Source organism: Phyllobates terribilis, unplaced genomic scaffold (genome assembly GCF_046119375.1).
Source record: "Phyllobates terribilis strain yellow unplaced genomic scaffold, ASM4611937v1 Scaffold_1__5_contigs__length_1240528914, whole genome shotgun sequence".
Lineage (NCBI taxonomy): Eukaryota > Metazoa > Chordata > Amphibia > Anura > Dendrobatidae > Phyllobates > Phyllobates terribilis.
In genome coordinates, this window is record NW_027362761.1 from 423,036,264 (window position 1) to 423,063,418 (window position 27,155).

Below are 27,155 nucleotides of genomic sequence, written 5' to 3' on the forward strand. Positions count from 1 at the left end.
GCAGCAAAAGAAAATGAAGCTATTGAGCGATTAAAGTACCGGTTAAAACCGCTGCAGGTATTTGAGAAACGTCTAGAAGACATGGTGCAGGAGCTGTGGGCACCGTATAGAATGGCGGCAGTGGACCATTCTGTGAACTCTCCGGGGGCGCCAGTATTGTCCCAGAGTGCCCGGGGAGGTGGTAAGAGATGTTGTGAACTGGGTCCTAATACTATTGTTGTTTTTTTTTTTTTGTAAAAAAGAACATGGAGTATAGAAAACCAAAATTTGTTACTGGTTGTGGGTTGGTACCTCCTAAAAACGACAATTTGACCGTCGATAATGGGGTAGCTCCAGTAGAAGGGGTTGACGTCAAAGTGGGAGGTGACCTGTTAGTCCACAAAACCATGGGGAGTGACACAGACCCCGTAGCTGACGGTGACACTATGAAAGTAGAAAGAGAGTTCAGTCAGGAGGGGCTAGACGAGGGGAGATAATCCCCCTCTCGTCGTCGACGGCGCAAGGGCCACCAAAAGGTTGCTCCTGTAGTCTTTGCTGCAAGTGAAAATAAAGAAAATGTAGTACTGTGTGCCTTTATTTCTAGTGTGGATCCTCCTTTAGAGGCAGAAGATGAGGTGACGTTGCCAGTAGCAACCTCCGGTACAGTACTGAGACAGAAGGATCAGGATCTGACAGCCCTGAAAGAGGAGGTGGCCAGTCATGACCAAGAGCTGGAGCCTATCAGGCAGCAGTGTCAGAGTGACGTGCAGCAACTATGAGAAAACCTGAAGAACGTGTTCTCAGACCAGCGGAGCCTGGAGTCTGAACGGCAGAAAATATACCAGGTTGTGAGGAACTTACAGCGAGACCTGGAGGGAAGCAACGAGGAAATTAACCAATGGAAGGAAATGTTCCAGGAAATTAAGGAGGACCGCCGAAAAACCAAGGAGGAGGCTTTGCAGTTGAAGCTTGAGAAGGAGGCGCTGCAGGATGAAGTTTCTGGGCGTGAACAAAACCTAGAATGACTGCGCGAACAGTTCAACTGGGAGCTGTGTGAATCCAAGAAGGAATATGGTGAACGCAGTGGGGAACTGCAACAAATTAAGAGAGACTATGAGGATCTCCTCAGGATTAAAGAAAAACTAGAGGATGATAAGGCGGATGCAGAGCACATGCGCCAAGTGGTTGAGACCACTCTGCAGGACACCCGTGATGAAAATGATGATCTCCGCAGAAAGACCCTAGGTCTGGAAGCTCAGGTGAAAAAGCTGCAGACGTTCTGTGATAATCTCCAGAGGGCAGAGACGTGCCTTAAGGAAAGAATCAGCAAGATGGAAGCTGAGCGGAAACAGATGGAGGAATCTATCGGAGAAGCCACAGACCAGGGCCAGGAGTTGGCCACTGGAGATGGGAGGTATGAAACAGATACCTCCTCGAAAAATGCTAGCTCGGATGATGCGGTGGATGTAAAAACCGAGATCAAGGAGCTCAAGGAGACGCTACAAGCCCATTTGAAGCAAGAGAAGCTTGAGAGACTGGCTGTTGAGAGCCGAGTGGGCACATTGGAGACAGAGAGGTCTGAGAGAACTCTACTGTTAAAAGAGCAGTTGAATCAGGAAGAGCTTAAGAGATGGGCTGCTGAGAGGCGAGTAGCTGAGCTAGAGGAAGAAGTTTTCGAGCTCAAAGCTCACCTAGCAAAGTATCACTCAGTGAACGAGGCCTACTTGGAGAAGGAAAAGGGCAAATAAGTTGCACTTATTCCTTTATACCATGAGAAGGTGGACCTGAGGAGAGCTAAGAGAGTGTTAACAGAAGATAAGTATGAAACTGAAGTGGTCAAGTCGAAAATTCTTGAATTTGTAGCTGTGAGTCAGCTCAGGGGAAGCATACAGGGTGAAGAAGCTGAAAGTCAGTTGCCCCTGAAACCTGAGCCAGATGATCGTTTGGAGACCACTGGTGAGACAGAAACCTCTCGGTACAAGTGCCTCATAGATGTACCCGAGGATTTGAGAGAACAATGCACCAGTGAGTCCGTGCATGAAGAGTTTAAGAAGGCCGTGGGAGCCTGTAAGGTGTATTCGACCTCAGAAGCTAAACAACTGCTGGTCCTGTCCACAACCGAAGTCACAGTGAAGAGGGTGGCTATCCTAAGTGACATGCACTGGCGATGTATTCGCACAAAGCGGTTTGTCCCGTTGAAGACGGAACAAGCCATTAGACAACTGGAGCTTATGAGAAAAGCTCAAAGTCTGCGTGTAGAGGTCATCCGGGTGCCTCAGGCTCTGGTAAGAAAGCTCATTGGGAGAAATGGCCGAACCATGCAAATGATGGTAAAGAAGTCTGGTGTGATGAAAGTAAGCAGTCCACATGATCGACAGGACTGGATACCAGATGAAGACGGCATGGTGTCATTCTCCGCTGTAGGAAGTCTTGTATATACAGTACAGACCAAAAGTTTGGACACACCTTCTCATTTAAAGATTTTTCTGTATTTTCTTGACTATGAAAATTGTGTATTCACACTGAAGGCATCAAAACTATGAATTAACACATGTGAAATTATATACTTAACAAAAAAGTGTGAAACAACTGAAAATATGTCTTATATTCTAGGTGCTTCAAAGTAGCCAGCTTTTGCTTTGATGACTGCTTTGCACACTCTTGGCATTCTCTTGATGAGCTTCAAGAGGTAGTCACCGGAAATGGTTTTCACTTCACAGGTGTGCCCTGTCAGGTTTAATAAGTGGGATTTCTGGTCTTATAAATGGGGTTGGGACCATCAGTTGTGTTGTGCAGAAGTCTGGTGGATACACAGCTGATAGTCCTACTGAATAGACTGTTAGCTGCTTTTTTCTTGCCATAATACAAATTCTAAGTAAAGAAATATGAGTGGCCATCATTACTTTAAGAAATGAAGGTCAGTCAGTGCGAAAAATTGGGCAAACTTTGAAAGTGTCCCCAAGTGCAGTTGCAAAAACCATCAAGCGCTACAAAGAAACTGGCTCACATGAGGACCGCCCCAGGAAAGGAAGACCAAGAGTCACCTCTGCTTCTGAGGATAAGTTTATCCGAGTCACCAGCCTCCGAAATCGCAGGTTAACAGCAGCTCAGATTTGAGACCAGGTCAATGCCACACACAGTTCTAGCAGCAGACTCCTCTCTACAACAACTGTTAAGAGGAGACTTTGTGCCACTGGCCTTCATGTTAAAATAGCTGCTAGGAAACCACTGCGAAGGACCGGCAACAAGCAGAAGAGACTTGTTTGGGCTAAAGAACACAAGGAATGGACATTAGACCAGTGGAAATCTGTGCTTTGGTCTGAGGAGTCCAAATTTGAGATCTTTGGTTCCAACCACCGTGTCTTTGTGCGACGCAGAAAAGGTGAACGGGTGGACTCTACATGCCTGGTTCCCACCGTGAAGCATGGAGGAGGAGGTGTGATGGTCTGGGGGTGCTTTGCTGGTTACACTGTTGGGGATTTATTCAAAATTGAAGGCATACTGAACCAGCATGGCTACCACAGCATCTTGCAGCGGCATGCTATTCCATCTGGTTTGCGTTTAGTTGGACCATCATTTATTTTTCAACAGGACAATGACCCCCAAACACGCCTCCAGGCTGTGTAAGGGCTATTTGACCAAGGGGAAGAGTGATGGGGTGCTACGCCAGATGACCTGGCCTCCACAGTCACCAGACCTGAACCCAATCAAGATGGTTTGGGGTGAGCTGGACCGCAGAGTGAAGGCAAAAGGGCCAACAAGTGCTAAGCATCTCTGGGAACTCCTTCAAGATTGTTGGAAGACCATTTCCGATGACTACCTCTTGAAGCTCATCAAGAGAATGCCAAGAGTGTGCAAAGCAGTCATCAAAGCAAAAGGTGGCTACTTTGAAGAACCTAGAATATAAGACATATTTTCAGTTGTTTCACACTTTTTTTGTTACGTATATAATTCCACATGTGTTAATTCATAGTTTTGATGCCTTTAGTGTGAATGTAAAATTTTCATTGTCATGAAAATACAGAAAAATCTTTCAATGAGAAGGTATGTCCAAACTTTTGGTCTGTACTGTATACGCATGCTGATGGAGTACCGAGTGACCTTCCTGCGAGAGGTAGAACCGTTGAATCTCGCTAGACTGCGAGTGGAAAGACAGAATCGCCTGAGCAGCAGAAGATGGCAGCCGTCTAGAAATTGTGAGACCAGACAGAGAAAGGGCCCTTCAAATAATAGAATGGCTACAGTAGAAGTTAGAGACTTTCCAAGATGTCCTGAGGATAGTGGACGTGGGTTTAGAGGTGGTGAGACCTCCAGTAACTCAGGTCTGAGTGGCCCATACAAACGACCCAATATAGTACGGGACAGTACGGAGTCAAACCGGACCTTAGATACTAGGGCATGTGAGTCACACTGCTGTATTGACCGGGGGAGGTCTGACAAGGTTACGACTGACCGCTGGAAGCGGGGGAGGTCTGACAAGGTTACGACCCGGAAATGTGACTTGACGAAGTCAGTGACTATGACAAATGGTAGGCCCCTAAGGAATGGGCTAATGTCGATGACTAATGTTCCAGGGGCTGAGCAGCGCAATTGTCAAGTACATGGTCTCTGTGTGAACTGTGGGTTATAATGTGATTGTGTATATTATGTGTTCAACCCCACAAGTTTGAACAGGGGGGGGATATGTAATTCAACGGCTTGCGGCCTTACTGTAATGGTCCAGGGGGTGTGTTTTGGCTGACCATGTACCTCCCCCTCAGGTGACTGATCACATGACTGTGACATCAGCACAGGTCCTGTGTGTGCACTGGAAGATATATAAACCCTGGTAGTTTTGAAACAGGTGTGAAAGGCGTGAGGCCTGTTCCCTGTATAGGATACCGTTAGAGTGTGAGGCCTGGTGAGGCCTGGTGAAGCCTGAAAGTCAGAGGCTGGATCCTTATGTGTAAGCGATGCAAGTAGCCTTGGAGGGCAAGAGGCTTGAAAGACAAGAGTCGTGAAAGGCAGGGGCTGGATCCTGTGTGTGCAGTAGATGCCAGTAGCCTTGGATGGTACGAGGGCTGGAGACCCCCATCTGGGAAGCCGTAAAGCCACAGCTGTTGCAGAACAAATCTGAAGCAGCTAAAACCAAGCAAAGGTAAAACAATGCTTGATGTGGACGTTTATATTGTTACCTTGCTGAAGGCTGTATCTGGAGCCAAGTGGACATATCTGTCACTGGAAAGGCTCTTGGACATTATATGTGTAATATGTCAGCGAGCCACTAAGATGGACTCGGTTATAAGCAGTTATGAAGTGTAATAAACTGCTGAATTGTGAAATGCTGGAAAACGTGGCTGGTGTGCTTTAATTGATCAGGTGAAGCGAGTGTCCCCCAGCATGATGACTAGCGCTGCTTTACAATACATACATACATACGAAACCAGAAGTTTACATACATACATGCATAAATACATACTGTAATGCAGCGACTTGCTGGCATTACGGTAATGGTCCAGGATGTGTTTTACTTGACCATGTACCTTCTCCCTCAGCTGACTGGTCACATGACTGTGACATCACACAGGTCCTGCGTGCACAGAATGTCTGATCACATGACTGTGACATCAGCAAGGTCCTGTGTGTGTGTGTGTGTGTGTGTGTGTGTGTGCACGGGATGGATATATAAACCCTGCTTGATGGGAGACAGGTGTGTTCGGTGTGTTGGGCGTGAGGCCTGTTCCCCGTGTGTGTGGGACACCGTGATAGAGTGAAGCCTGGCAGCCTGAAAGGTCGAGGCTGGATCTTGTGTAGATGTCAGTGGCCTTGGAAGGCAGCGGCTTTGGAGGATAAGCGTCCTGAAAGGCGCAGACTGGATGTGAGTGAAAACATACCAGTAGCCTTCGAAGGTACGAGGGCTTGAGACCCCCACCTGGGAAGCCTAAAAGCGGAAGTGGTGGCAAACTAAACCTGGAACCGTTAAGACCCTGCAAAAGGTAAAAGCGGTACGTTATATGGACATTGTGATATATGGACATTGTTATAGTTTGCTGAAGCCAAGTGTTATAGTTTACCTGGAGCCAAGTGGGCATAGCTGCCACTGGAAAGGCTCGTGGACTTTATATGTGTGAACTGCGGTTTATGAAGTGCAATAATAAACTGCTGAATTGAGAAATACCGGAAAGACCTTGCTGGTGTGCATTAATTGACCCGGTGCAGCGAGTATCCCCCATTATGATGACTAGTGCTGCCTTACAATACATACATACATACATACATTTGAAACCAGAAGTTTACATACATACATACAGTTATATGAAAAAGTTTGGGCACCCCTATTAATCTTAAGCTTAATGTTTTATAAAAATTGGTGTTTTTGCAACAGCTATTTCAGTTTGATATATGTAATAACTGTTGGACACAGTAATGTTTTTGCCTTGAAATGAGGTTTATTGTACGAACAGAAAATGTGCAATCTGCATTCAAACAAAATATGCATCAGTCATTCCAGAACCTCTAAACATATTATGTTTGATGAAACTGAACACTGCTGTGCACTGAAATAACACTTACCAAACAACGTCTGTTTTGCTCATTTTTCAGTTAAATATATTTTATTTTTTAAGTGAGGACAACGACATAGTGAGCACACTGAAACTTCCTGCTGTGAGACAAGCCATGAGGCTGTGTAGTCACGAGGTCCGAGGTCAAAAGTCAAGAGGATAGATCATAGACAGAGGGGTGAGACAAAGACATAGTTAGGAAACAGTCCGAGGTCAGAATTCTAAGAAGGTAGCGGATCACGACAAATGGGCTAGGCCAGACAAATCCTAGGTCGAACAGCAAATATCAGAATACCAGACTAAAAGCATAGATCAGACACACACCTCAGGAACAAAGCTACAATTGGCAATGACATAACATTGCCAGCCAGTTAAATAGCCTGGCAGTTATTTGGAAAGGAAAATATCTGGAGGAAACCCAAACATTACACTGACAGCCTGACAAACCCCTTCTATCCATTGGGCGGCTGAGCGTCCCTAGGACACAGCGAGTGACTGGATCATGACATATACTTGCTGCACTAAATAAATCATGAGGCCTTTTCTTCAGGCCTTATTCACACACAATTGAGCACTGTGCCCTTATGGCAAACGATATAACAATGCTTGTCTTACATTTTCTTTAGCAGAAGTCTGTCACTAGGAAAAATCTCAGGGCGGAAGAATTAAGGCAGTGGTGCTCCTGCACCTGCTGTACACCCCTCTTACTTTTCTTGAGAAAAGCACCCTCCATATTTAGCTAATTGACCTCGTGAACTGAGAGAACCATCTGGCCAGGGCCATAGCACCTTAAAGCACCTCTCCAGCTTTTTTTTTTTAATTGCACTGCTGGATTGGTGCTTTTAAATGTAAGTCCCTTGCCCCGTCTCACACTCACCCGCCGCCTCACCTTCCTCATTTTCCAACTTCACTCCTGTCTGTCTCTGGCGAAAGGTGACCTGCCGGATGCTCCAGTGTTTCATGGAGCTGCGCGGAGGTGACTTTTCAATACTAATCTATGAGAGTCTGGCTCTCTTGCATTGCAAGTTTGTGACAGATCTTTTGACTTCTGGCCAGTCAGAAGCTACGGTCACAAGGTGGCATCTCAGATCCGGAGCGGTGCCGAAAAACGGTGAAGACGCCGGAGGGTGAAGTATATGACCGGAGGCAGGGGACTTACATTTAAAGCTCCACTCCAGCGCTGAAAAAAAATTAAAAAACCCTGGAGTGGTGCTTTAAGTTCTAAATCATTAGTGACTACATGTAGCACGCTCTGTAGTGCTATCCCAAATGGGACACGCTCAGCAGATGCAGGAGATGCTGCTGGCTGTTACAACACAACCTCATCAAAAAAATTTAGATAGTTTTTACACAAGTATTTTCAACTACTTTATGGATCCATTCCTGGCTTTGGTTTGATATATTGCACCATGTTGCTTTTTTTCCCCTCACCTCATGCAGGCTGCAGCGTGCTGGAAATCCACCATATACTGTAGTTGTAGTGAGAACAGTGAATCTAAGATATAGTCATGTTCATTGCCAACAGTGTACATTGGGAGCTTTACTAAAATATCTCACTGCACTCACCAGCAAAACTGGAACAGGAGTACCCTGTATAAATCCTTATTATATGCTGTTGGTTCTTAATAAAATGGTTATTTTATTCCTATTTTACGGTAAAGTTCCCATTATGAGCATTTGGTGAGGTTTGGATGTTGAAGAATTTTTTTCACCAATTAGCTAAAGTAGATTAATTATATTTTTCATTGTGTTTCTGAGTGTGTTTTCTATATGCAGTATAATCACGTTTTATCTGCTTATTTTTTGTCTATTTATGGTAGTATATCATGTTTTAAATAAAACTGCTTTGTTTCTTTTATACCTCGTGGTATTTGTGTTTGGTAAAACTTTATTGATAGTCATATACACATTACTTGCATTTTTAGTGTGTTTCTGCTGCAAAAGCTAAACACTGAAAATGGTTATGTAAATTTTACCTATGGATTTTCCTCATTTTATTCGTCTATGGGGAAAATCAGAAAATCACACATTTACCGCAAGAGAAATTCACATGCTGCGGACTTCAAATACACACTGTAGGTCAGTTTGCGCGGCATAAAAAAAAAAAGCACAGGGGGTGAGGTTTCTATAAATCCCGTCTACTTTGTTGGAACTTTGAAGACCCTGCCTTCATTGCAACGAAAATACACAGCGTGAAAAACTCACCAAATACTCTTCATTGACCTTGGCTTAAAAGTCCATGAAAGAAATTTTGACAGGAAAAAGTATTTTTCCTGGTCACTACTAGAGATGAGCGGAACCATGGAAGTTCGGGTTCTGGTGCCCCACCCGAACTTTAGTCCAAAGTTCGGGTACCAGAACTGTACCCGAACTTGAACCTGAACTCCATTGAAAAAAAAATGGCGACCCGAACTATGGAGCTTGAAATTTTTCTCTTTCTCCTTCTCTCTTTTTCTCCTTCTCTCTTTTTCTCCTTCTCTCTTTTTCTCCTTCTCTCTTTTTCTCCTTCTCTCTTTTTCTCCTTCTCTCTTTTTCTCCTTCTCTCTTTTTCTCCTTCTCTCTTTTTCTCCTTTTCTCTTTTTTTCTCCTTTTCTCTTTTTTTCTCCTTTTTTTCTCCTTTCTCTTTTTTTCTCCTTTTCTCTTTTTTTCTCCTTTTCTCTTTTTTTCTCCTTCTCTCTTTTTTTCTCCTTTTCTCTTTTTTTCTTTCTCTTTTTTTTTTTCTTTCTCTCTCTCTCCTTCTCCAGACTTCCCCCAAAACTCCCAAGAGAAGTCCGTGTTCGGAATTTAGCACCTCTCTAGCATCTCTAGTCACTACGACTATAACATATAATTTCAGCCAGTCATCTGCTGCCTAGTCACTTAAAGGACAGCAGATTTTTGCTAAGTAACCTGAGAGCAGCATCAGATGGGGGATGAGGCACTAATTTCAGCGATGTGGCCCTTATTAGGCTGTGTTCTGTTGTTTCAGTGCAATCTGTATTTTATTAGCAGGAGATTCAATTTACATGACTACTTCTGTGCATCCTGGTCCAACTCTGCCCCCAGCACTGATTAGCTGCTCACTGTCAATATATACAATGTACAGTGAGAGCCTGGTGTGGGCGAGGTTAGCTTTCTCAGCTCTGCTACTTGCTACATCTATAAATTTTGATTGTGTCACAACTGCTGCACCCAGTAGACTAAGTGATACATCCCTAGAATAGGGTCTCTTCTCCTACGTTATACTGCTTTCAGATGAAGTAGCAAAAGCCTGCTGACAGATTCCCTTTAATACCAGGTGTTTCACTTATTACCGTATAATTTATATTTATGAATATATAGCTAGACTGCTCTTTATAATGCACCTTGTAGAAAACCTTTGCCTTTATCTCTATCCCACATTCTCCTTCCCGCCTTTTAACGGTGTATGGTCAGTCAGTTTAATGTTTGACATGTCTTTGGAATTGTTGCTTGGTGACGGCTATCAAATTACGTGGCTGCCAGGCTAATTTGTATGGCCATCATTTTGTTTGTTTTTGTTTCATTCTTGTTTTTATTTCTGACACTATTTACAGTGCAACCGTCATTTTAATTTTTAATTCATAAATCAATAGTGCACTTGAAAATCAGCAACTTTGTAATATATCTGATCAGAAAAATCTGCTGCGGTCTCTGCCAAAATTATCAATTCTGATGTAAAATCTGTATTCAGTGAAGACTGACTTTCCCATTACTGAGATTGGAGATGGCAGCTGCTACTGATGAGATTCTATGTCTGTAGATAGGAGGAGGAAAGAGGAGCTATAGGCGGAGCCCCTCCTATTTAGTTATCTCATAAGTAGCAGCTGCCATCTCCTATCTATCCTAATGGGAAAGTCTGTCTTCACTTATGCAATACAGATTTCTCAAAACTCCTTCCACGACAGCATTGGAGGATGTCGTCCACGCCCTATTGGGGGACAGGAACAGAGAGGTTAAAAGCCCCTCCCCACCATCAATCACCAGTGTTTTCCTGTCTCCCTTGGGGCATGGAGAGGTCCTGCAGTGCTTTCTGGCCGGCAGGGCAGCATTGTGTTAAAGGTTATACTTTCCGGGTAGTGATCGGTCGGGGTGCTCCCTCCTCACTCCATGCTGCTCCCGATGGGGACCGTCCTGGTTTTCCTGCGCCTCAGAGGGTAAAGCAGGCCGGATAATTTTCATGCCGGAGGCCTGTTTCAGCTCTCCGGCATCTCGTGCTTCCTCCGGCGGTATGGGCGCGCGCGCCGGTAGTGACGTCATCCAAGGTCCTAGTCACTTCCGGGCTATGCGTTCCACGCTTTCCAGAGCCAGCATGCAGGGGATGACACGCCAGTTTGACCGGAAGTGGGAGGGAACAGGTGTTCCTTGCTGGGGGCACAGTTTTTTCCTAGAAAAACCTGCCAGAAGACATCACCAGATAAGGCTATCTCCATCATGGAGGGTGACAGAGCCAGTATCCCTGCATGTACAGAGCCCAGCACACCCCCGGCTACAGTGAGTAGTACTGGAGTTGGTCACTAAGGGGTTAACTTAGCCTCTCTTTTTGAGATGACACTAGTTTCCCCTCCTTCTAGTTACATGGGTTCCCTTCTCTTCCCCTCTCTTGGAAGACGAGGCCCCCGCATACTAAGAAGGATAAGAACCAGTCCCGTAGATGTGGTATCTGCGCTAAAAAGCTGCCCTCGTCCCATAGGAAGAAATTGTGCCAACCCTGCAAGGATAATGTAGTTAAAGAAGAAAACCCTTCTTTAATAGAGGAACTTAGGTCGCTGGTTAGACAAGAAGTCCAGGTCGTCAAGCAGGAGGTCCAGGCATCCATTGCCGCCCTGCCCAACTACACCTCCTCTAGACCCTCTTCCCCTAAGAAGAGAAGGGTTCAAGAGGTAGATTCAGACGTGTTTTCCTTTGAGGCCAGTAGTTCTGCCTCAGACGATTTTGAAGAGAGAGCATCCTTAGGCCCCGTCAAAAAAAATGGAGATTGGTAGATATTATTTCTCATCAGACAACTTGGAGGAGTTAAATGATGCCGTCAGGGGCACTATGGGGCTAGAAGAGGTTGAGGTTCCCTGTTCTGTTCAGGATGAAATGTGTAGGGGTCTTAAATCAAAAAAGCAAACTGGATTTCCTCGCTCCCCTTTGAAGACTCACCCCAATTAAAGGACCCCTTGGACCGTAAAATGGAAAGCGTTTTTAAAAAATCATGGGAAACTTCTTCTGCCTCTCTCAAGGTCAATATCTCTTCAACTTGTGTGGCCAGATCCCTCTTCAAGTGGCTAGCTCAACTGGAGGAACATCTGTCCTGGGCACATCTAGAGAAGACCTGCTAGATTCCATTCCCCTCCTTCAAAAAGCCACGGGCTTCTTGGCGTACACCTCGGCTGAGTCAGTCCTAATCGCGGCCAGAGCAGCTGTTTTATCCAATACCGCTCGCTGCGCACTGTGGCTTAAAACGTGGTGTGGAGATGTCACCTCTAAGGTAAAACTCTGCTCCATCCCCTTTCAGGGAAAATATGTATTCGGGCCAGCCCTGGATGATATCCTGGAAAAGGCCTCTGACAGAAAGAAAACCCTTCCTGAGCAGGAACAAGCTAAGAAGCGTTCTTTTCGACCTCCTCAGAATCATCCCTTGCAATATAAGGGGAAGGGAAAATCTGGGCACTGGGGCTACCCTAAAGTAGGCAAGGGCCGTAACATCCTTGTACCTCAGCAGCAGGAGTAGTAGTGACTTGATCAGTGTCGGGGGGGCGTATCTCGGGTTTCTTTCCCCAGTGGCAGGCAATATCTTCATGCCAGTGGATCCTCAATATCATCAAAGAGGGTCTTCTCTTGGAATTTGAGACTCGTCCCCCTCAGGTCCTACGGGTCACTTCCCTTCCTTCTCGTAGAGCTCAGTACTTGTTATCAGTCGGTCTACAGGACCTTCTAAACTCTGGAGTAATATCTCCAGTCCCCCCTGGTAGGTAAGGGACGAGTCATTACTCAAAAGTATTTTTAATACGAAAACCTTCGGGGACCCCGCGCATCATAATCAACCTGAAGTCCCTGAACCATCACATCAAGTACAGACAATTCAAGTTGGAATCCATAAGATCAATTATCCCACTAATAGGGAAAGACTATGTGATGGCAACTATAGATTTAAAGGACGCTTATTACTATGTAACAATCCATCCGTCCCACAGGAAGTTCCTATGCTTCGCAATCTCCCGGGACAATATGATGAAACACTACCAGTACAAAGTACTGCCATTCGGCATCTCTTCAGCACCTCGGGTGTTTGCGAAGATTATGGCCGAAGTCATTGCGTTCATTCAAAAACAGGGTGTCTGTATAATGCCATACCTGGACGACGTGTTGATCGTAGCCCCTTCCGTGGTGACTTCATGGGTGTCCGGAACCTTCCGTGGTGTCACTCATCTTCAGGTGTCCAGAACCTTAGAAACCCTCTGTTCTTTAGGGTGGATTCTAAACACCAAAAAATCCAAGCTCCTTCCATCATCAAGGAGAAGATTCCTGGGTGTCCTACTAGGCTCCAAAAATCCAAAAAACAAACTTCTTTCCTTCCGCTGGAGCATCAAACTGCTCTCAAAACCAAGGTTTCGATTTTCAGACACCAGGAAAACCCAACCTTGAGAACAGCCGTGTCATTATTGGGGTCGATGACAGCTTGTATCCAGTCGGTATCATGGGCTCAGGCCCACTCAAGGCTCCTTCAGAATCAGATCCTGAAATCCAGGAACAGATGGGGGGGGACTCTCTAAACAAATGGACCACGACTCCCGGTCGGGTAAAGGCTTCCCTTTCTTGGTGGCTAAGCTCCCAGAATCTTCAGAGAGGGATCTCTTGGACCCAAGACCCTCTAATTACAATTATTACCGATGCCAGCATACGAGGTTGGGGGGCCATGGTGGCACACACTCCTTTTCAGGGCAAATGGAGTCACGAGATGAGTATCAAATCCTCCAACTTCAAGGAGCTAAAAGCAGTAGAAGAAGCCCTCAGAGCCGCAGTCAACCTGATCCAGGGGTCTCACATCAAAATACTCTCGGACAACATGACTACAGTCGCCTTCCTTCATCATCAAGGAGGCACGAAGGTAGACAGTCTGAAACAAGTCGCGGGTCGAATATTCTCCTGGGCAGAACATCATCTTCTACCGCTTTCGGCAGTTCACCTGAAGGGCTCACACAACACACAAGCAGACTTTCTAAGCAGGAAAGACATCCATCCAGGAGAATGGAGCCTGAATCTTCAGGTGTTAAAGTCACTGGTATCAAAATGGGGTCTCCCCAAGGTGGATCTCTTTGCTAGTCGCCTAAACGCAAAAGTTCCTCTCTTTGTCTCACTGGACGGAAGAGACCGTGCCATAGAGTTGGACGCATTAGTACATCCCTGGCACTTCAAACTGGTTTATGCATTTCCTCCAATTCCCCTGCTGTCAAAAACTATCCAGAAAATCCGGTTAGAAAAAGTGGCCCCTCTGTGGCCCAAGAGGCCCTGGTTTGGAGCCATCACAGAACTTTGTCTGGACGGTCCAATGATACTTCCACAGGTCAGCAACCTTCTCTCACAGGGCCCACTATTCCACCCAAATCCTCAATGGCTAAACCTTGCAACCTGGTTACTGAAGCCGCGATCCTAAAATCCAAATGTCTTTCGGAGAAAGTCATAAGAACTCTTCAGCTGAGTAGGAATTCATTAACCAATGCCATATACGGCAAGATATGGAAAAAAATTTCTTGGTGTGCTCTGGACACTCCTGATCCCCTAAACCCTAACATAGCTCAGATCCTTGATTTTTTTACAGAGTGGATTGGAGTTGGGGCTTAAACCTAGTACCCTTAAAGTGCAGATTTCAGCCCCAAGTTCTGTGTTCAATCAAGATCTGGCCTCTCACAGATGGATCAAGAGATTCATGACTTCGGCACTCAGACTTCATCCGAGAATTCAGATTCATGTCCCAACTTGGGACCTAAACATGGTGCTCAAGGGTCTAACTCTCTTTCCCTTCGAGCCACTATCCTCCAGCACGATACAATCTCTCTCTCATAAGACTGCCTTTTTAATAGCCATCACTTCACCTCGAAGAGTGGGAGAACTGCAGGCTCTCTCTATCAGAGAACCCTACATGAATGTGACTGAGGATAGAATTACACTTTGCCTGGATCCTTCATTTCTCCCGAAGGTGGTCTCAGATTTTCATCACTCTCAGGAGGTCTTCCTTCCCTCCTAATGCCAAAACCCTACTAATTCAAAGGAAGCAGAGTTTCATCTCCTAGATGTCTGCAGAGTTGTTCTTCACTATCTTCAACAAACCAAGTCTTGGGGACAGGACCAGAATCTCTTTATCTAACACTCAGGGCATATCAGAGGAAGGCAGCTAAATCCACTATAGCAAACTGGATTAAGAAGGCGATCAGCGAAGCCTACATCAACCAACAGCTAGCTCCTCCGATTGTTCTAAAGGCACTTTCTACCAGATCTACATCAGCTTCCTGGGCCGAAAGAGTGGGCGCATCTTCAGAGCAGATCTGCAGGGCAGCTGCATGGTCTTCCCTTCACACATTCTCCAAGCATTATAGATTAGATCTGTCATCTAGTAGGGATTTAGCCTTTGGTAGGAAAGTCCTCCAAGCTATTGTCCCTCCCTAATGAAATATTGTTGGTATTCCTCCAATGCTGTCGTGGAAGGAGTTATGAGAAAATAGAATTAGTCCTTACCGGTAATTCGTTTTCTAGGAGCTTTCCACAACAGCACGAATTTCCCTCCCTACTTGGTTCTTGGATTTCCATATAACTGTCAGGTAACCATTTCCAGGTGATATTGGTAAACACTTGTGATTGATGTGGGGAGGGGCTTTTAACCTCTCTGTGTTCCTGTCCCGCAATAGGGCGTGGACGACATCCTCCAATGCTGTCGTGGAAAGCTCCTAGAAAAGTAATTACCGGTAAGGACTAATTCTATTTTTACCTCCGAATTGAAAATTTTGATAATGATCAATTTTGGCAGAGAAGGAAGCAGATTTCTCTGAGATATATTACAAAGTTGCTTATTTTCACGTGTACTATTGATTTATGGAATAAAATTTAAAACGACGGTTACTCTTTAAGTTCATAAGCAAAGATGCTGATCTGTTATAAATGTGTATTTTTTGTTCCTTTAGGTATCAGTTCTTTTTGCAAGTGAAACAGGATGTTTTGCAAGGTAGATTGCCTTGTCCTTTTAATATTGCTGCTCAGCTTGGGGCCTATGCTATACAATGTAAGTATAAAAATAAATTGGGGTGCTGGGTATGTGTAACATTTAACTGCCTTTAAAGAGGACCTTGACCCAATTTGAACATGTTAAACTGGCCACAGCATGGAATAGTGGCTGCAGGGCTGAATAAAACTTTGTTTTTTATTTTTTGATTGATCTTGACGGATGAAGTATTTTTTTCAACCTATGTAACGAACTCTGTTGCAGGGACATTCGCTTGTCAAGTTTAAATTCTAATTTTCAGTAAGACAAAGGATGCGTTTGCGGAGATTCTTGTCTGGGACATTTACATTTTCCCTTGCATGACCTTGACCAATCATGAGCAGAAAGTATTAAGCAGGGAGAAAAAAGAACACTCCTCCAAAGAAAGTCAGAACAGCTTTCTCTGTGTGCGATATGTAATAACACACAGTCCTGCTCTCCTCACTGATCTCTCTTCTGACATCAACTGTGATTACAAGCTGGGGAAGGGAGTATAGCAGAGCTGTGTGCAATTACAATCACCTCTTACAGCTCTCCTCTCATAGCACTGTCAGTACTTCTCTACTCAGTCTCTCCCCCATATTGACTGCCATGAGATGAGAGCTGCAAGAAGTGTAGCCTCCTGCTTATGATTGGTCAATGTCATACAGGTAAAACGTTTTATAAGTTTTTAAGTCCATTGAGTTCAACCTATAGCTTATGATCCTTAGGAAGTCAAAATTCCCTTGAGGCAGTTGCTAATTGCCCCATATTAGGGGGGAAACTCCTGATTTCACATATAGCTATTAAACTAGCTCCCATTATACAATTTAGTACCCATAACTTGTAATATATTTTTCAAGAAAGACATCCAGGCCCTCCTTGAACTTTTTTTTTTTTTAGTGAATCAACCATATCTTGTGACAGAGTTTCCTAATGTCGCTACTCTTACAGTAAAGAATCTTAATCTGTGATGATGATTAAACAGTCTTTCCCTTAGACTTTGCCTAGTATTTTAACACTTATTACAATATTGTACATTTTATTTCCTTGACCAAAGTGCATGACCTTATATTTGTCTACTTTAAACCTTAATTGTCATGTCCCCACCCAAGTATCAAGCTTGCATAAATCCCTCTGTAATGTTAAATTATCCTCCTCTTTGTTAATTACTTTGCAGAGTTTACTATCATCTGAAAATATTTATTTTTTACACTGTATGTCCTTTATAAAGGTTGTTAATAATAAATTAAAAAGACGAGGGCCCAATACAGACCCCTGGGAATTTGTTTAGTGCCCTATTTGCCCCTCTCCTGAACGGCTCATTAAAGGATGTATAAGTGAAAATGTATTATTTTGTGATCAGTATTACCCAAGTGACACCCCAGTTCAAGCAGCATGAATCTGATGACAGGTTGTCTTTAAATAAATGTCATCTCTTTGGTGACTAATATTTTCTCTTCTATTATTTTTCCTTATTAATAAACTGATATATAATATTTATAAAAAAAACTAATCTGACCTTGCTTATGAGTTCACTTTGTGAAAAATGTATTAGAGAATGTATGTGTACATTTAGACTCAATATACTCCCGGCTACGTCTTCACATGTATACCTGGGTGCCAAAGGAAAAACGTTTCTGCAGTATATCCATGTGACAGCTGTTGTTCTAGGAAAAAATCTGACTTTGTGACAATTGTTTACAGTTCTCTTTATTCGGATAACAGCATAGGCACCTGCCAAGACAGGTGGAGGCGTTCTCATAATTGACCTGATGTATTATGCATGTATATAGAACTTTCCTGCAATATGCACACATTTTTTAATCATACAAAAAACGTATTTCCTCCAATTACAACTTCCGATCTAAGCCAGAGAATATTAAGTCACCTTAAACTTCAATTCTGTGAAAGTAGATAATTTATTTTGTACCCCACATGTCAGTATTCCTGCTAAGATTATTCTGTTACTGCTAAAAGGGTAATTAAAACTATGAATTATTCTTAACCACCTGCCAAAGATTCAAAGGACACCTCACAAATGTCCACATACATGATATTAGGTCTAGTCCTTCCCTGTGATACTGTGTATAACCGTGGTGGGTAGTCCTTCGAGGGCCATACAAATTGCGCGCTAACTTAACCAAAAGTACGTCCTGACGCCGGCAGTGGTGTCAGGACGTAATCTTTCATTGCTCGCACCCTGACCGTCAGTGGAGAACACTGCGTGCGCGTGGTCACAGAGCAAGAAATTAATGGGCTGGCCGAAGCACTTCGGCCCTGGGGCATCTGCCCAGAGGCCTGATAAAAGGTCATCGAGGGCCGTAAACGGCCCGCCGGCCGAGGTTCCCACACCCCTGGTGTATAACATGTCCTTCATGACATAAGAGCGTGTTCTGTACTTTCAATTGATTCATTTCTGTGGAAAAGTATTTACTTTCAGATTTTAAGTAACAAACTGTGAGGAAAACAATGGCCTGGGAGGGTATATTGATAATATATTTACAAATTGGGGAGAACCCCAAAAGAGACCCCTCTCTAACAAACCGTAAAACGTAGCTTTTATTTCATATTTGATTAAAAATGCCTATTGGTATATAAAACATCCCTAATCTAAATCTAACGGCACCACGAGGTGCCTTCATCCAAATGGCAGAATAAGACAAACTGTTCTCTTAGCATGAGTCTCTCTCCCCCCCCCCCCCCCCAACATTCACCGCATGTGCGGCATCCTCAGGGGATGGGACACTGGCAAAATGGATTTTCCTGGGAAAAATGTTAAGGAGCATCCTTTCCAGGGTAATGACTTGTATATAAGGCAAAATAAATATGCAAAAACAAAAATGCTTCTCCACAACTTTGGCTATGTTCACACGTAGCATTTTTGATGCCTTTTTTGCACTGCTTTCAACAATGAAAAATACATTCACCAGTAAATGTCATTTTAACATTTTACTACCTTATCTTACCATGTGGTGTGTGAGACATGATCAGACATATCCTGTTTCATTTATGAAGGAGGGACTCTGAAGGTCACAAACACTATATTTTTATAGGGCCATCAGGCGGCCCTTACTATTGTTAAAGGGACAGCAGTTGGCTATGCTTTGTTGTTCCCATTATTAAAGAGTGGGTCTCCTATACTGTTATTGGGTATGCAGTGACTGCAAGGGCTGCCAAAAATTTGGACGCACCCCAATACCCCTTTGAAGAGACATAAAGGAGGGCCTCAGTAAAAAAAATGTTCCTATTATAAAGGAGTAGGTCGCCTATAGTGGTAATGCCCATGCAGTGACTGCAAGGGCTGCCAAAATTTGGGAAAAAACCCCAATACCAATTTAAAGACGCATAGAGCTGGGCCATAGTAACAACATGTTCCTATTATTTGGAAGTGGGTGTCCCATACTGTTTGCCTATGCAGTGAATGCAACAGCTGCCAAAAATTTGGAGGAACTCAAATGTCCCTTGCAAGAGACGTAGAGGTCGGAGGGCCTCTTGAAAACCATGTTCTCATTATTAGGAAGTGGGTCTCCCATACTGCTTGCCTACTCAGTGACTGCAACAGCTGCCAAAATTTGGAGGAACTCCAATGCCCCTTGCAAGAGACGTAGATATGGTAGATATTGTGATGATCTGCTGGTTAAGGATGAGGAAAAGGAGGACAAGAGCAAATAGGCAAAATCAGGAAGCGTATACCCATGTCTGGGTGTGAAGACAGAGGTGCATGCAAATAGTTAGACCTCCCAAGAAAACACACTGTATTTGAGCTTATTCTACGCTGCTATCATTTGGTGGTGTTGAGAAGTCTGGCCCAATCCTGGCCTTGTTCATTTTTAGAATAGTCAGCCTGTCAGCATTTTCAGTTGACAGACGGATGCGCCTATCGGTTATAATTCCACCAGTAGCACTAAAAACCCACTCTGACAAAACGCTAGTGGCAGAGCAGGCCAGGAACTCCTAGGCATAGAGAGCCAGTTCATGCCACGTGTCCAGCTTGGATCCCCAATAATTATAAGGCACAGAGGAATCCTAGAGGATGTTGATACGTTTGGCAAGGTACTCCCTCACCATTTTCTAAAACTTTTCCCTCTTTGTGAGAGTACCCCACGCCTCAGGGCCTGTGCAATGGAAGAGTCTGAGAAAACTGTTCCAGAACTTTGACAGTGTTCCCCTGCCTCTGCTGGATTGCATTTGTGTCTATCTCGCCTGTACTCCTTGGTTGTCCAACAAATTGTGACCTCTGCCGCGAGCGTTTTCAGATGCAAATTTTTTAAATAATTCCGCAACAAGGGCCTTCTCGTACTGCCCCATTTTATTAGGTCAGTCCTGCGCGGGAATAAGAGAGAGAAAGTTCTCCTTATAGCGTGGGTCTAGAAGTGTCACCAACCAGTAATGACTGTCACCCAAAATTTGGACAACGCGAGGGTCGCGGGAAAGGCAGTGTAACATAAACCCAGCCATGTGTGCCGGACTGCAAAGAGGCAAGACTTCTGTGTCCTTACCAATAGGACGACTTACCATGCTCTCCTCCTCCTCTTCCTCCCTGTCCTCATGCCATCCATGCTGAACAGTATGACGGTTGTGCAGGTAGTACCTTCTATAGCGCAGGAAACTAGCTCCTGTTCTTCCTCCTCTTCCTCATTGTCACCCAATCCACGTTAGGATGAGATGAGGCTTGGCTGTGTGTAATCACCCTGTATGGTTCCTTGCTCCATCTCATCGTGCTCCACCTGCAATGCATCCTCTTTGATTGTGAGCAGAGAGCGTTTCAGAAGACAGAGAAGCAGGATGGTGACGCTAATTATGGCGTCATTGCCGCTCACCATCTTGGTGGAGTCCTCAAAGTTTTGGAAGATGGTACAGATGTCTGACATCCATGTCCAGTCCTGAGGTCCTATGCATGGAGTCTGACCTGAATACCGAATGCCGTGTTGATGCTGGTAGTCAACAACTGCCCTCTTCTGCTCACAAATCCTTCCGAACATCTGCAATGTAGAGTTCCAACGCGTGGGGACATCGCACACCAGTCGGTGAGCCGTAAGCTGTAGCTGACTTTCTAAAATGGGCGCACACGCGGCGTACTTTGACAAGCAGATACGGGTAGGTTTTGAGAAACTGCTGAACCACGAGGTTAAGCACATGGGCCAGGCATGGTTCGTGTGTGAGCTCACCTCGCTTCAGAGCCACCACCAGGTTCCGGCCATTGTCACACATGACCATACGTGGCTGTAGGTTCAGTGGTGTCAGCCACAGATCTACCTGCTCTTTCAGAGCTGTCCACAACTCTTCAGCGGTGTGTGGTTTGTCACCTAAGGATATTCGCTTTAGCACAGCCTGTTGCTTGGCCGAGGCAGTGCTGCAGTGCTTCCAGCTTGTGACTGATGTGGTCATTTCGGAGATGGAAGCTGAAGAGGAGGAGGAGGTGTAGAATGTGGGGGCAAACTAAATTGACCCAGGGCCCCCAATCTTCGGAGTCGGGAGGACGTGTTCCGTTCCAAGGTCCGACTGGGTCCCAGCTTCCACCATATTAACAGTGTGCCATCAGCAAGATGTACTGCCCCTGCCCACAAGCACTTGTCCTCATCCTCGTGTCCGTGGTTAGATTAACTTTTCTAGTAACTGCGTTGTTGAGGGCACGGCTAATGTTGTGGGACACGTGCTCGTGTAATGTGGGGACGGCACACCGGGAGAAACTGTGGCGGCTGGGGACAGAGCACCAAGGGACGGCTGCCGTCAGGTTGCGGAAAGCTTCCGTCTCCACGAGCCTAAAAGGCAACATATCGAGCGCAAGCAGTTGCGAAATGTGTGAATTTAGTAGTGTGGGGGGGCATTGGCTGCGTATTTGCGAAGCATGATCACCGAACAATGAAGCGTTTCATGGCAAATAGCCAACAGGGTCGCAAGAAGCATGCTGGCCAAAAAAGGAGCAAAACAACTGCCTATGAATTGAGGAAAATCAAGCGTGAAGCTGCCAAGATGCCATTCGCCACCAGTTTTGCCATATTTCAGAGCTGTAACATTACTGGAGTATCAAAAAAGCAGTTGCGAAATGTGTGAATTTAGTAGTGTGGCCTGTGGAGCATTGGCTGCGTATTTGCGCTTGCGTTCCAAGACTGGGGTAGGAACAACTGAACGCTGCGCTGGGACAAGGACTTGGATGTGCTTTCTGATGGTGCTAGTTGAGAGTATGCAATGACAGGTGCAGGGTGGGAGGCATCTTCGCATGCGCCATTGACAGGGGATTGGCGTACACGCACAACAGCGGAAGAAGCAGTGATATCACCCACAGACACTGTTCCTGGACCCTGGGGTTCGGCCCACTTAGTAGGGTGCTTTGCTGCTAGGTGCCTGATCATGCTGGTGGTGGTCAGGCTGCTAGTTTTGCTACCCCTGCTGATGCTGTTCTGGCAGGTGGTGCAAATGACCTTTTTGAGGTTATCTGAAGACTTTTTAAAAAACAACTAGACTCGGGAAGACCTAACAGTTGTATTGGCAGCTTCCGTTTTGTTGGTGTTACGGGGAACACTTTCCCGCCTTGTCTCTAGCGCCACCACACTGCTTCTTCCTGCCTTTTGTGGTGCTACGCCTCCCTCCCCCAGGGACGCACGGGAGAAAAGACCGGGGGCCATCGGAAGGTAAGTATAATCTTTATTTTTTAACATGATTCCTCTTTTTTTTTTTTTTTTTTAACTATTACTTGGTCAAACTATATAAATCCATGCCGGCTGCATGGATTTATATAATGTGACCAAGTTGTCAAGCACTTTTCCAAGTGATGCTAAAATCGCTTGGAAACGCGCTTGATAACCCGCATGCAGAAATGCATGCAAAAACGCTTGACAAACGCTTCTACCTGGCAGGAAAAACACATGTAAAATCCGCATGCCTTTTTCCTGCCAGGGAGAAGCGGAAAAAATATGCAGCATTTCTGCATCGTGGGCACTTAGTCTGAGAGTAACAGGGTAATTTCACAAAATGTAATAAAAATGCAAGACCCTTTGATGATCTCCATATGGTTTATGATACGGTTTATGGATAGAAAAGTTATACTGGACAATAGTTATCATGTTGCATGTGGCACAAAGCAAGCATCAGACAAGCCGGCAAAGTAACAGTTTGCTTCTCCATAATCCGGACAGCTTGCCTCTTGAGAAACCATGAATTCTGCAATATTATACACAAGTGCAGCGCAATTATTCAGTGATACAATTAAACAGAATGCAAAAGAAGGCCCCGTTTTATATTTTACCTTATTCTTGAATTTATCCCTGTTTTCAACCCAAGTCAGGTACTAAAAAATGCAGTTCATATGTGGCAACCCAGATTAAATTCCTCAAGTTTAAAGCAGCAGCATTATACCACAATCTGCGCCAGAAATGTCTTTCATGACTTGCACCATGTTTTTTATACACTGCGTGCAGAATTATTAGGCAAATGAGTATTTTGATCACTGATACTTTTTATACACGTTGTCCTACTCCAAGCTGCATAGGCTTGAGAGCCAACTACCAATTAAGTAAATCTGGTGATGTGCATCTCTGTAATGAGGAGGGGTGTTGACTAATGACATCAACACCCTATATAAGGTGTGCTTAATTATTAGGCAACTTCCTTTCCTTTGGCAAAATGGGTCAGAAGAGAGATTTGACGGGCTCTGAAAAGTCCAAAATTGTGAGATGTCTTGCGAGGGATGCAGCAGTCTTGAAATTTCCAAACTTTTGAAGCGTGATCACCGAACAATCAAGCGTTTCATGGCAAATAGCCAACAGGGTCGCAAGAAGCGTGCTGGCCAAAAAAGGCGCAAAACAACTGCCTATGAATTGAGGAAAATCAAGCGTGAAGCTGCCAAGATGCCATTCGCCACCAGTTTTGCCATATTTCAGAGCTGCAACGTTACTGGAGTATCAAAAAGCACAAGGTGTGCGATACTCAGGGACATGGCCAAGGTAAGGAAGGCTGAAAAACGACCACCTTTGAACAAGAAACATAAGATAAAACGACAAAAATGGGCCAAGAAATATCTTAAGACTGATTTTTCAAAGGTTTTATGGACTGATGAAATGAGAGTGACTCTTGATGGGCCAGATGGATGGGCCAGAGGCTGGATCAGTAAAGGGCACAGAGCTCCACTCCGACTCAGACGCCAGCAAGGTGGAGGTGGGGTACTGGTATGGGCTGGTATCATCAAAGATGAACTTGTGGGCCCTTTTCGGGTTGAGGATGGAGTCCAGCTCAACTCCCAGACCTACTGCCAGTTTCTGGAAGACAACTTCTTCAAGCAGTGGTACAGGAAGAAGTCGGTATCGTTCAAGAAAAACATGATTTTCATGCAGGACAATGCTCCATCACATGCATCCAACTACTCCACAGCGTGGCTGGCCAGTAAAGGTCTAAAAGAAGAAAAAATAATGACATGACCCCTTGTTCACCTGATCTGAACCCCATAGAGAAACTGTGGTCCATCATAAAATGTGAGATCTACAGGGAGGGAAAACAGTACACCTCTCGGAACAGTGTCTGGGAGGCTGTGGTGGCTGCTGCACGCAATGTTGATCCAAAACAGATCAAGCAACTGACAGAATCTATGGATGGAAGGCTGTTGAGTGTCATCATAAAGAAAGGTGGCTATATTGATCACTAATTTTTTGGGGTTTTGTTTTTGCATGTCAGAAATGTTTATTTTCACCAGGTAAACCAATATCAGTGCACAACATTTAGAAATAAACAAGTGAGATGGGATTATATTTGTTCTTTATTAAGTTGCCTAATAATTCTGCACAGTAATAGTTACCTGCACAAACAGATATCCTCCTAAGATAGCCAAATCTAAAAAAAAAACCCACTCCAACTTCCAAAAATATTAAGCTTGGATATTTATGAGTCTTTTGGGTTGATTGAGAACATAGTTGTTGATCAATAATAAAAATAATCCTCTAAAATACAACTTACCTAATAACTCTGCACACAGTGTATGTAATAGACACTTTCTGACTTTCTGTCAAGAAGAGGTGCTTAGCAGTAAATGTGGGTGGTACTGGTCAAAAGTGGCTTGTGCAACTGTGCTGCAAAAAATATGCTTAAATTTTCATTCAAATTTCTGACTCAAAGTAAGACAATATATGGTGTAAGCTTAGACTAGACCATCTAAGGCTGGTTCAGATTTATAAAACTGGATGAACCAATATGATAAATTAGCAATTTGGCAAGACTGTCTGTTTTATAATCTAAGTTTGCAAAGTCCTAAATTAGAATTGATAAATACTCGCCATAGTCTTTGTAAAAGCAGTTGAGTAATGTGATTGACATATAATTACACAATTTAGTTGCAATTAATCCTAGTTAAAGAGGGTGTCCACTACTTTTACATTGATCCTTAGGATAGGTCATCAATGTCTGATTGGCCAGAGTCCAACACTCTGCTTCCCCTCCTCTCCCTAACAGCAGTTATCGGTGTTGTCTGTCGGCGGCCAACAGCTGGAAGTACTTACTTGCCGAGCTGGCTGTCTACTTGTAACACCCATGCAGCAGCCACTACAAGCAGACTGCCAGCTTGGCAAGTAAATACTTCCAGCTGTTGGCCGCCGACATCCGCTGATCAGGGGGCGGGTGTCAGGCTCCGGCCGATCAGACATTGATAACCTATCCTAAGGATAGGCCATCAGTGTAAAATTAGTGGACAACCTCTTTAAGTTAACTTTCTTAAAGTGGTGGTTGGCACCTAAACTGTATTTTCTATCTATCTTTACATCCTCACCACTTTTGTATTGAGCTTTTTTACACAACACCCTACACTTATCCCTGTCTACCTGATCTCTAAATGTATTTTTTTACTTTATTTCCGGTTATGTTTTGTTTGAGAGGAGTCTCAAATGTGACGTCACAGGAGGCTGGGGCTGCACTGCCTCCCTGCAGCATCCATCGGCTCCTGGTTGGATGTCACAGGGGTCAGCGCTCCACTTACTCATTCGTTTCTTGCATCGCTGCCCCCGCTGAAGATATCCTGATGGACTCTGTGAGATGTGAGTTCATGCTGCCCTAACTTCTGTGAAAGAAGTCGTCATCAGGGGGTCGAAATAGAAGCAATGAGTGACACCAGCGCCGCTCCACAGCTTCTAGCACTGCCCTCAAACGGGAAAAAAAAAATGGGTAGAGTATAAATATGGATAGTTGGAAAATAAATTTTAAGTGCCGTACCACCCCTTGACATTCTTCATAATACTGAAAGCTTATTTAAATTTAGTGTTTGTGTTTGTAAAGCTTTCCATATAGTGTGTTCCAACCTGCTGATTAGCAATCGGTTAATTGCTGATGAATACAATTGTAACTTAACTCATACAATGGTATACTTACTCCCATGAATTAAAATATAATAGCTGCACTGAGCTACTTGTAAAAGGGGTTTTGTATCTTTTGTTTTATTCTCAACATGTTTCATCAGGAGCTATCAGCTCTCCAGCCTTTTCACCTCCTTGTTGCTGGGGTTAGGGGAGAACTCCTCCTTGAGTGACCATTCTGGTTCAGTTTCATCATCCTTCTGCTGAGCTTATGGGCTGCAGTGGCACATTGGTCAGTGCTTGTTCTGAAGTCTACCTTGTTATCGCTATATTTGCATACAGAGATAACAGGGCCTTTGAACAGGCACATGCTTTGGGAAAGTGAGAAATGATGAGGAAAACTGATGTGGAAGCAGGGACATGAGATTAGTGGCTGGCAAGGAATGGGAGGTGAGCAGCTAACTGCTGCACATAAATTAATGGTCTGGAGAGAGGTGACTGCAATCTCAAGAGTTAACTCCTTATCCTGGAATGTAGATACTGCTCATACTCGTTAGCTCCTTGCCAAGGAGCTTTAAACAATGTAAGATTAAAGTGATTGTCCGGTCTAAAATTAAATGTGCGCTGCAAGGGTCCGCCATTCTCTGCCCGGGAAAGGGCGCTCAGGTACGCGATATATCTTATCCATACTCCCGGGCAGAACCTGTCTATACCCTTGTATTGAGTGAGGCCGTGCCCATTAGACGGGTTCTGCCCGGGAGTATGCATATCGCATATTGACCACAGTGCGTGCACTGGGGAGGAATCACAAGTCTGCAGTCAGAGTGATTGCAGACATTTCATTTTAGACTGGACAACCCCTCTAAAACTCTCCTAGCAGGAGAACCACAGCGGATAGAAATAGCAAGTCAATTGCAAACTTGCTCATTTTCCTGCTGTCTATCAAACTACCAATTTCATGTCATGAGACTAAACCTTTAAGCATTTCTTGCTTGTTGAAGCCACCTCACTAGTACCACCTTATCGCTGCTGCTTGCTCTTTTTATTTACAGTCCAACAGCAATGATGTCCCGACTAAAACACATGACTCCTGCTGCCAATTATAAGCTATAGTGGTCTTGTCTGCTCCCGCATAACAGCTGG

The 27,155-nt window shown here is 44.5% G+C and overlaps 1 protein-coding gene across 5 annotated transcripts in view; it reads left to right on the forward strand.

The window, feature by feature from the left end:
- Positions 1 to 27,155, forward strand: part of EPB41L4A (erythrocyte membrane protein band 4.1 like 4A) — a 334,648-nt gene that overhangs the window by 179,208 nt on the left and 128,285 nt on the right. For 4 of the 5 annotated variants that reach the window (XM_073677363.1, XM_073677380.1, XM_073677389.1 and 1 more), the window contains one exon: positions 15,683 to 15,780. The exons of the other annotated variant lie outside the window; for it this stretch is intronic. In XM_073677363.1, coding sequence (XP_073533464.1) covers positions 15,683 to 15,780 — 98 coding nt within the window. The remainder of the gene's footprint in view (positions 1 to 15,682; positions 15,781 to 27,155) is intronic. 5 annotated transcript variants of the gene reach the window in all.